The sequence below is a fragment of the Penaeus vannamei genome, chromosome 34 (assembly GCF_042767895.1).
Source record: "Penaeus vannamei isolate JL-2024 chromosome 34, ASM4276789v1, whole genome shotgun sequence".
In the NCBI taxonomy this organism is placed as follows: domain Eukaryota; kingdom Metazoa; phylum Arthropoda; class Malacostraca; order Decapoda; family Penaeidae; genus Penaeus; species Penaeus vannamei.
The window spans coordinates 20,137,220-20,147,219 of NC_091582.1; the positions used below are offsets into that span (position 1 = coordinate 20,137,220).

The 10,000-nt window shown below is 34.8% G+C and overlaps 3 protein-coding genes across 4 annotated transcripts in view; 1 reads left to right on the forward strand and 2 right to left on the reverse strand.

Annotated features, from left to right (window-relative positions):
* The window catches only part of LOC113805319 (uncharacterized), a 36,965-nt gene extending 34,575 nt beyond the window's left edge, over positions 1-2,390 (reverse strand). The window contains exon 1 of one of the 2 annotated variants that reach the window (XM_070113378.1): positions 2,234-2,390. In XM_070113378.1, coding sequence (XP_069969479.1) covers positions 2,234-2,282 — 49 coding nt within the window. In that variant the 5' untranslated portion in view covers positions 2,283-2,390. Of the gene's footprint in view, positions 1-1,845; positions 1,970-2,233 lie in introns of those variants that run through there. The other variant, XM_070113379.1, reaches the window with a different exon arrangement.
* Positions 2,391-2,757: 367 nt separating this feature from the next.
* On the forward strand, positions 2,758-7,095 carry mRpS7 (mitochondrial ribosomal protein S7). Its single transcript, XM_027356703.2, has 6 exons — positions 2,758-2,906; positions 4,749-4,931; positions 5,270-5,333; positions 5,698-5,868; positions 6,220-6,357; positions 6,824-7,095. Exons 1-6 carry the CDS (start codon positions 2,824-2,826, stop codon positions 6,902-6,904), a joined length of 720 nt encoding a protein of 239 aa, XP_027212504.2. The 5' UTR covers positions 2,758-2,823; the 3' UTR covers positions 6,905-7,095.
* Positions 7,096-8,043: 948 nt separating this feature from the next.
* LOC113805535 (WW domain-binding protein 11) overlaps positions 8,044-10,000 on the reverse strand; it is a 6,819-nt gene continuing 4,862 nt past the window's right edge. The window contains exons 4-5 of the mRNA XM_027356587.2: positions 9,755-9,843; positions 8,044-8,830 (exon numbers count right to left, since the gene is read on the reverse strand). Coding sequence (XP_027212388.1) covers positions 8,727-8,830; positions 9,755-9,843 — 193 coding nt within the window. The 3' untranslated portion in view covers positions 8,044-8,726. The remainder of the gene's footprint in view (positions 8,831-9,754; positions 9,844-10,000) is intronic.

Here is a 10,000-nt window from a genome sequence, read left to right on the forward strand (position 1 = left end):
TCCACTTTTCCATTATTTCACTGCCTCTTATGTTTTCAGCACTCTAGCAAGTGCCACATATATTCTACCAAAATACAGCTTTTACATCTTGCTATCAATTCACTTCCAAATGATGGACTAAGCGAGGCTTGACCTGGCTAAAATATACTTTTACAGGGAATCAAAAACAATGTTATGTGGAGATTTATGGGCTCTTAACGGAGTACTTCAGGTAACTAGACTGTAGTGATTGCACAGCACTTTACTAATAATGGGCTGACCTTCCACCACAAATCACTAGTTCTATAAGCTTTGGAGAGAATATAGCCAATGTAAAAAAAAAATAAATAAATAAAAAATAAATAAATAAATAAATAAATAAATAAAAAACAAAAAATAAAAGTAATAAAATAACATTGCCAGTGTCAAGTAATGCTAAACATCTCCTGTATTTCTTTTGTGCTGTCAAACTTTAGCCCAGTCACTGCTCCCTAAGAGGAATTGTTTTCTTACAAACCTAGTTAAACATACAAATTTACAAAACATTCCTAAAGTTGTGTTACAACATCAAACTTTCTCAGTCCAACTGTATCTCATTACCCTTTCCAAGTTGAAGTGCTTTCACCATTCAATATGACAACCTTACGTGTAGGAAAAATACAAACTGAAAGGGCACACTACCTAATCCTTTGTACTTTCCACATAAAAAGACCTTTGTCTAAAACACCCACTTCAGGTTCACTTTACAATCATCAAGCTTTGGTTACTTGCAACAGTTGATTTTCAAAGAGCATTGCACACAAGACCCACAACTTGTTTATATAATAATGGCTATGGTAATTGTTACAGAGAGCGACGCACCCTCCCAGAGACTAAGTAAATAAAAAAAAGATGCTTTTCTGCATGAAATCCTATGATTTAATCAATTTTTGGTGTTGTTTATATATCAATATAAATTGCTGTGACTAGGCGTGCCATTTGGGCACTGCCCAAGGGGAGGATTGGTGGGGGGCAAGCCCCCAACACCCTCCAGGACACATTCTCTCCACCATGGTATGTACAGCAAGACAGAGCTGCATTCACACCGTAAAATAATAAACCAAAAACCTTTATATCCGGAAACGTGAAGCTTTCATTGTTTCTTTGTACTGTTGGGATTGCTTCGATTTTAATCACCTTTTTTGTCATTTGGAGCTCTTGATGGGCTCAGATATAAATCTGTGATGTTTACTAAAGTCTAAGTATTCTTCGATGCCACTGTAAAAGTCTTAATAAGAACCTAGAATCAACACAACACTGGAAACGCAACATTTCTCACTGGCTTTCAAGCTCAAAATGAGCGGGCTAGTGAGCTGTCAACTTGTGACTGGTGCAAGAAAGCGTGAAACACTCAATACTCAGGATTCTATATGAAGGTATAAATAAATATCAAAATATGCAAATGAAGTATAATAACATTATTAAAAGACTTTATAGGCATAAATGTGTACCAGCAGACACAGATAATTAGCCAAATATCGTTTTGACAAGCACGTAATGATACATAGTGTTGGGTCAGTGTTGTGTTTTTCTTCACAAGGTAAACAAGCTCATCAACTTTGAATTTGAAAGATGCACGCGCGTTATATTTTCGTCATTTAGCAGTAACTAAAGGACCTGTGCATCTTAAACTATTTTCTATCCCCTTCTATTTTTCCCTCTATAAGATGGCGGTGTCCATTTCCCTGTCTACGCACATCGCTGTAAATAACTTATTCCATGGCTACAGATAAATAAGCTACTTCCTTAACCTATATAACTTTCATTTTTAGCATAAAGAAAACTTCTAGAATCATGGCTCATAAAGTGGTTCTATCCTACACCTACCCTTTGAGCTCTTCGCGAGAACCAAGCCTATATTTCCTCTTAATTAGTCTCATAAGGGGGCCTTAATGCTCCTCGGTGTTATATTGCCGGCCAGACGAATAACTGTCATCATATCCATTTGAAACGTTCCTACACGGAGCTGTGCAACTTGGCCTCCCTCACTCGCCTCACAGGTGTCACCTCGCCCAACACACGCCTTATTTCGCCGTGTGAGTGGCTCGATCCCTTGCATGCGGTGACAGTCTCCCTTGTAAAATTAATACTCAGTTACGATAGTAACAGAAAAAATGCAAGAATGATTCTTATAACAACGACACACTCGGGCGACCAATCTTTCCTCCTTCTTATCCCGTCCTCCTGTGTCACAAGAACAGAAAATATAACCCACCTAACGGAAGACCAAGGATCCTAAACGCATCTTTGTCTGATATTCCCATCGTGATGAGTAAGTAAGTGCCCTAATTAGAAGAACAATAATGAAGGTCTCTCTCGCTCTTCCTTCCTTCCATATTCACAGGTTTGTGACATGAATCACATCTTTTCGGTGACTGCTAGAAAGAGCATCGTATTAGAGTCACTCAGAGCATTCAATTGTTTTAAAAGGAAACTCAATTGCTTCATTTAAAGTATTGGATTCTTCTACTCGGGCGTATCCCTTTGCTTATTATATTGCACATGGGTTATGATCCTTATTTTCTCGCAAGATTTAGCTATAATGTTTTCTTTTTTTGTGTATCGTTATTTATATTACTAATATCCCAAAATCTTCTGCGTAATAAAAGTACCGCAACATTATCGCCGAATATTACATTACTTCACCTATTGTATAGCATCCTTATTTGTATTCTAAATACCACCACATAGTTATAATCGACCAACAAAACACTATAAGTGTAATTTAAGCAAGCAAGCAATCCCAAACAATCCAAAATTGAAAACCAGAATGGAATTCCTCATGTCAACATTTCAGACGTAAACATGGCCGGCTGGGCTCGCTCCCTCGCTCGCTTGCAATTTCGGCCTTGCAACAAAGGACAGGCTCTCCCTCTCATCTGCAATCGGTTTGTTGAATGCATTGTGGGATTTGAGATGCAAGGATTGGAGAAGTAGACATGAGTTAAAGTTAGTTATCTATTTTTAATGAATGGATGTGATGAGGGTTGACTAGGGTGTAGGAATACTTTTTGTGTTTATGTAAAAAAAAATATTTTTGCGTATGAGTTTTGACACGTGTTTAAGAGTTTTCCAGTGCGAGTTCATATGTGATAAAAATCAAGTCATTTAATAAAGGGGTGTGTTAGTATAAAAGATGATTAGTTAAACGTTGTCCTGTGTTTTTGTTGTTAGCATTTAGTTTTCATATTATAGAGGCATAGTTTGGAGATATTTAGGAATTAGCATAATCAGATCACATGGCATTTAAGCATATTAACAATAAATGTATCCTACAAACAGATTAACAGTGAATCATTGGTTAATGTTACTGAGAGCGATGCACAGAGATACAGGGAAATGGACACTGCCGTCTTATAGCGCAGAAGAAATAGATTCATAAACAATACATTTACAGCTGCTGTGGCCTCATGTTTACTATGAAGTGACGAAAATGTCTGCTGCATATCCTTGTTTAGAGACTAACAGCCAGTTTGTTAAAATTATGCGAGGCCCAACCTAATAAACATTCAGTATATGCACAGGTAATTGTTAGAGAGAGTGACGCACCCTTCCAGAGACTAAGTCGAAAAAAATTAAAGTTTTTTGGCGTTGTTTCTTCAGCAAATGAATCTTTCAGGAGATTGAGTACCATTTCTCCATCGACGATCTTGATTTGATAGGCCTGTAGCAGGGGAGGGCATGAAGTATATCAGGGAAATTATGGGGTAAAACAGGCTTAAATAAAAGAATATTGATAAAAAACGCGTAAAACTAGCACAAAAAATGCCTAATGTCGGCCAGTGAAACTCTACGGATGTAATTGCTATCTTTCAAATTCTACGGACTGACGCGCCAGAAATCAAAAACTCTACGAGAACCCAACCCACTTTTAGGCAAAACTCAAGGGAATTTGCACGTTCCAAACCCCCCCCAAAATGTATTGACCAATAAACCAACCTAATATATCAATATAAATTGACGTGACTAGGCGTGCCCTTTGGGCACTGCCTGAGGGGAGGGTTGATGGGGGGCAAGCCCCCAACACCCCCAGGGACACATTCTCTAAACTTCGGTATGCATGGCAAGATAGAGCTGCATTCACATGATAAAACAATAAACCAAATACCTTTATATCTGCATCCGTCAAACTTTTGTTTGCTTCCTTCTACCGTTTGGATTGCTTTGATTTTAATAACTTTTTTTTGGTATTTGGAGCTCTTGGTGAGCCCACATATTGAATTGGGATCGTTACTGAAGTCTATTTTATCTTCTTTGTCACTGTATAATCTTAAGAATAACCCAGAATGAACACAACACTGGAAACACAACATGTCATTTTATTATACTTATAGGGCAAGTATGAAAATATCATATAATAGTTACATTGTGAAATTTTTCATTGTCATTCACACATTTTCTACAATTTGGGCACACCTAATGGTATACATTGGTTGCACAGTCTAGACAAAGATTTTATTATTTTAGTGTATTGAAGAGAGAGATTGACAGTGAAAAAAATAGGTTCTGAATATAGACTTATATTTCTACTACCATTTTCCCTGTATTCCCTTCATAATACATATGCTGCATATGTATCATGAAATTGCCAGTACATTATAATTTGTATTTGATGTTTACAGAATTTATTAAAAGAAAAAAAGAAAAAGAAAAAAAAAGAAAAAAATTATCTATTCTGTTTAGATTGCATGTGCTTTTATCACATATTTTATTTTTTTGCACACCACCAGGTTTAATGAGGGACCATGGAGGCAGTACAGCCAATACCCACCAACATATGCCGAACCTCTATATCGCAAAGAAAATTTAGAAGAATTTTCCAAATCAGGAGAAGCTGAAAGTCTGGCTTTTACACCAATTAAAGCAGCTTTGAATAATCAGACGAGTTCAATCTTCCATGATCCTATGGTAGCGTAAGTATTTTATCAATGTGTGTCATTTTGTATTTATTTTAATCTATTTGTTTTTTTAATGTTTATGTATGATTAGTTTATATATATATATAGATAGATAGATAGATAGATAGATAGAAGTAGATATATAGATTATTTTTTTTTTTTTTTTTTCTTTTTTTTTTTTTTTTTTACTGTTTTACTGGAGATCTGAGAAATGAAATGAGTTTTATGATATGGGCAATGATGAATGCTTCATAATAATTTTCTTCCTCTTCCTCTTCCTCCTGCTGTCTTTAAATACTTTTTGCTTCAGAGTCTGTCACATGAATTTTACTAGAATACCTTATCTTTTGCAGGAAGTTTACAAATTATGTCATGAAGACAGGAAATAAAGCCTTGGCTCGAGATCTCATGGAAAAGGTAAACAAAAGAGAGAAACTATTTTGTGTATACAATTAGGTGTATGCTTTGAAAAGAGTATTGGTTAGTTTATGAAAGCAGCCATAAAAACCATAGTAGCTTTCATGTATTAGCCTCTCTCTCTCTCTCTGTTTTTATCAAAGATACACCAATCTTTATTCTGTGTTTTTTTTATGAAACATGGTATTAAGATATATCTAAAAGATCATTAAATAGTTGAGGATGCCTTGACATAGGGGTTTATGTATCCATGTATGTGCATTGGTCATTATGTTGGTGTGTTTGTCTGAGCAGATTGGTATTAATACTAGAAATGAACATAATATGCACACAGTCTGATACCCAATTATGATGCTATCTACAGACCTTTGAAATTATTAAACGGACACAGCTCCAGAAGTATCATCAGGCAGAGACTGAGGAGGAGAAAGCTTTGATAGAATGTAATCCAATAAACATCATACATAGCGCTGTAGAGAACACCCGGCCACTGTTACAGCTCACCCCCATCAAGCGAGGTGGTGTTAAATACCAGGTATGTGCTTCATAATTGGCACGGAAATAATGTTTGAGGTTTTCTGGAATATAGGTATAAATGTCCATCTTTATGATTATCACACAATCATGTATGAATAGTTTGATTTTCTTTACCTTCTTTTATGCCTGTAGTAGCATTTGCATCACAGTTAACTTCGTTTTAGAATGACTCTATTGCTCAAAATCAAGTCGTTATCTTATTTTTTCTTCTTCTTTTTCTTCTCCCCCATCCTTGACTATCCAATTAATCTGTTTTCCTTGAACTGTTTATTGTATTTACTATTTTCTCTGTAATATTCCTTCTATACTCTAGTATTTTTATATTTTGTCTATTTTCATCATTTTACAGGTGCCAGTGCCAATAACAGAAAAGCATTCATACTTTGTTTCAATGCGATGGCTCGTGGAATCAGGCAGAGAGAAGGAGAGGAAGGTCCATTTCCCTGAAAAGTTAGCTAAAGAACTCTTAGATGCTTCCAGAAATGAGGTATTTTATCGTTATTACCTCCATACCCTGTTTTTACATTCAAATAATTGGATGCAAACTTGTATAGTGTATCCAGTCTCAGAGGAGGCTGGGCAAGCAGTTCACATCATATTTTGGAGAACTCTGATTCTCCAATTCTCTCTTTATTTTAATCAGGTGGCAATATTGTTTTTAAAACTTAAAAACAATATTTATATTGTTTGTATTGTAACTTACTATCTATGCAACTACATTATTTTTTCTCAAGAGTCTTGGCAAATCACTATACTTTTCCAGGGTGATATGTCAGTAATTTTCTTTCCTGAAACTAGACAGAGTATGGAATCTACATAATATTTTGTATTTGAATAACATTTAATTGCCAATATTTAAATTTGACATATCCATAAGTACTTTAACCTTATTATGATCCTGAGCCATGCTTATGACATTTGTTCTACATGTAGTTATTTTGTTTGTCCAACAGGGACGCGTCGTGAAAAAGAAGCAGGATCTCCATCGTCAGTGTGAAGCCAACCGTGCTTATGCTCACTACAGATGGAGCTAAATATTAAGCAAAGAATAGATAGTTTTTCTCAGTTAATTTTTTACGTTTATAAGTTGTGCATCAATGTACTTGCATTGTAAATAAAGTTACAGTTTTGATGTATATATTCACTGTAAGAAAAGTTACTTTTTTGTTTGCTTAAAAATTCCACAGAGACTCTGTGTACTGGAAGAATATAATGGTGGAAAGAAGTGGGAGTTATTCTTACACCCAGGAGAGTTGCCCCACAAGTAAGACTGATGCCTGGATTATGGTTCACATTCAGGCAGTGAGGCACCTGGATACAACAGGATAATACTGAACTACAAGCATTAGTAAAACAGTATTCTTTTTTCCTTACTTATGAAGGCAATTTCTCGGTTATATCAGTATTATGAAGAAAGTTTTGTTATATATAATTTCATTATGAACTATAAATTATCCAATATAATCTTTTTTAGGTCAGTTCTGAAAAAATGACACAAATTTAAGATATGGGTGTCCCATAGCTATTATTTCATGCAGCTGCACATGGACAGTTTGGCATAGTATGGTCTTAAAATGCCAGATTTAGAGCCTAATTAATAGCAAAATACCAGAAACAAATTTCAAAGACAAATTACAACAGAATCGCAGAATGACCCATCGAATGAATACATTGCATATATCTTTTACCTCCTAAATGACCATCAGCATACTGTGAACATTATTAATTGAAAAATTCCTACCATGTTAACATCTATGTTCATTGCAGCGCATACAAAATATAGCAACAGGGCAAGACATTGGGGCAAAATATGTTACATGTCAAAGGTTGTAGAGTGCTGCATGTTAGCATGGTAGCGAAAAGGGTAAGAAGGAATAGCAAACGGAGTAAGAAGGCTGTTCTGGACTAACACAAAGCCAGCCTTTTATTCTTTCAGCACAGCTCCCACACTTTAGAATGTTGATAGAAGGGAATGCAGAGAAAGAAAAAGAAAGGTAGAGAAGATAAAAACATGCAAAATTAGTTGAGGGGAGGGCTGAGGTCCAAAGTAGAGGTGATCCCCCACATTGGGCACCAGTCCCCATCTCCTAAGCCTCCTCATGGCAAGAATGGTCAAGGGATTAGAGGGATACTTTAAACATTCTATATAAATAGTGAAAAAGAAGAGCATATATGCATTTCATATTTTATTTTCAATAGAATTAAAATGACACTGTGGGTATCATACACTTTACATTGCAGAAAAACATAACAATAAATAAAAAGTGTTATCAAACTTCAATAGTTTTATCAAGATGTATTGTTATAGAAAAACCATGTGTTTCTTCTACAACCACTGACAATTTTTCAGGAGCAGCCTACAGAAACATCAGCATTTTTTTGTATCTTAGAGCTTAATAAACTTGCAAATGCCAAACAATTATGCTGCTTATTTTCTTTGCTGTCAAAGGTGACTTATGACTTAGACTTACAACATATTGTAACATCAAGTCTCTTTACAAACCATCAATTAATGGTTAGAATGATCTGAACTATCAATAACTGTTCTCAGTGGTATTGTTTTTATTGTTTTATCCTTAAATAAAGCAAATGGTTAAACAAATAACCTTACAAACTGAAATACATCCCTAGGAATATATATTACAATAGATGCAGAGATAACTTTTATAACTGCTATATTTGTACTGAAAAAAACTATATCAGTGATAGGGAAATTAAATTTGAAAAATGAATTTCCATGTAAATATTTCTGTAAATATTACTGATTCAATAAACATTAAAGAACAAGGAGATCAAATATACAATAAAGATGAAAAAGAGAGAAAAAAGGGTTTCTGTACAGGGACAATACGCAATCTACAAAAGGTCCTCCATTTCTCGCATGAACTGAGAATAAGCATCGTCTTTGGTCGGTTTCCGGTCGGTTTCCTCTGTCTTTCCTCCTCCAACTTCTTTGACATCTGTGAAGTGAAGAAAACAATTACTAACTGTATAAAAACAAAAGCAAATGTAGAAGAATATTATACACTATCTAAGAATAAGTCTTGAAAGCCACATATGCAGCAGCAGAAAATCCTTGTTTTATCATATCAAGTTATATCTTAAATTCAATCATTTACATGCAATTTGCTAGGAAATGCTTGTAAATACCCATATTCCCTCCCCCATATAGTCTATTTTCATTAACAATATGCAAACTCTTTCACATCTCATTCTTGCCTAATGATATAGCATACATTTCTTAAGAAACGGTGTGAATGAGAATGAATATCCTCATAATACAAGAGATGTATTTGACTGGTTTCAAATATATCTTCATCAGAAATATATAGCACCTCCATGTACAAAGAAATATTCGAAAGCGGTCAAATACATCTCTTGTATTGTGGTGATATTCATTCTCATTCATACCTCTTCTACATTTGTCAATATGAAGACAATTCATACAACTCTTTACTTGTCTAAATGAAACCTGTATCTTTATTTCCTGTCGTTCTACCCTGATTCTGGCCAAGGGATTTTAATTTCAATCAGTTGATTCATTAAACTTGTGGGAGGTCTGACCCAATGAATATTCATTCCATGGACATGAACAAAAATAAATATCTATCTATCAATCTAAACATGCATATTTTACAGAGAGATACTTAAATGTATATCTATCAGATAAATAGACAGATATGCATTTATTTTTGTGTATATGCATATCCGTCTAATGAATATTCATTGTGTCAGGCCTCACACAATTTTAACAAATTGGAAATTATGTGTACTTCCATACTAGGATCATGTAAAGCAATCAGTTTTGTATTTCTGTTAAATTTTATAAGAATGCCCTACCAATTTTCTTCAATGTATCAACTTTACAATAACAATCAACTCACCTGTCTGTGTCTTTCCCATTTTCTTTTTGTCTTCTCTCTTGACTCTGAGGGCTGTTGGCAAGAAACGCGTGACATCTGCACTCAGGTTCCTGTAAAAATTATTTTTAATGTATTAGAAATTTTGCAAGCTACATGTCTATATATACTACTAAGTTCTTAAAACCACAGAAGTGCTTTAGCTATGGCAAACTGAAAGCAAAGTTCCAAATCTCATACAGCAATCATGGGAGTAATTTGTATCTATGA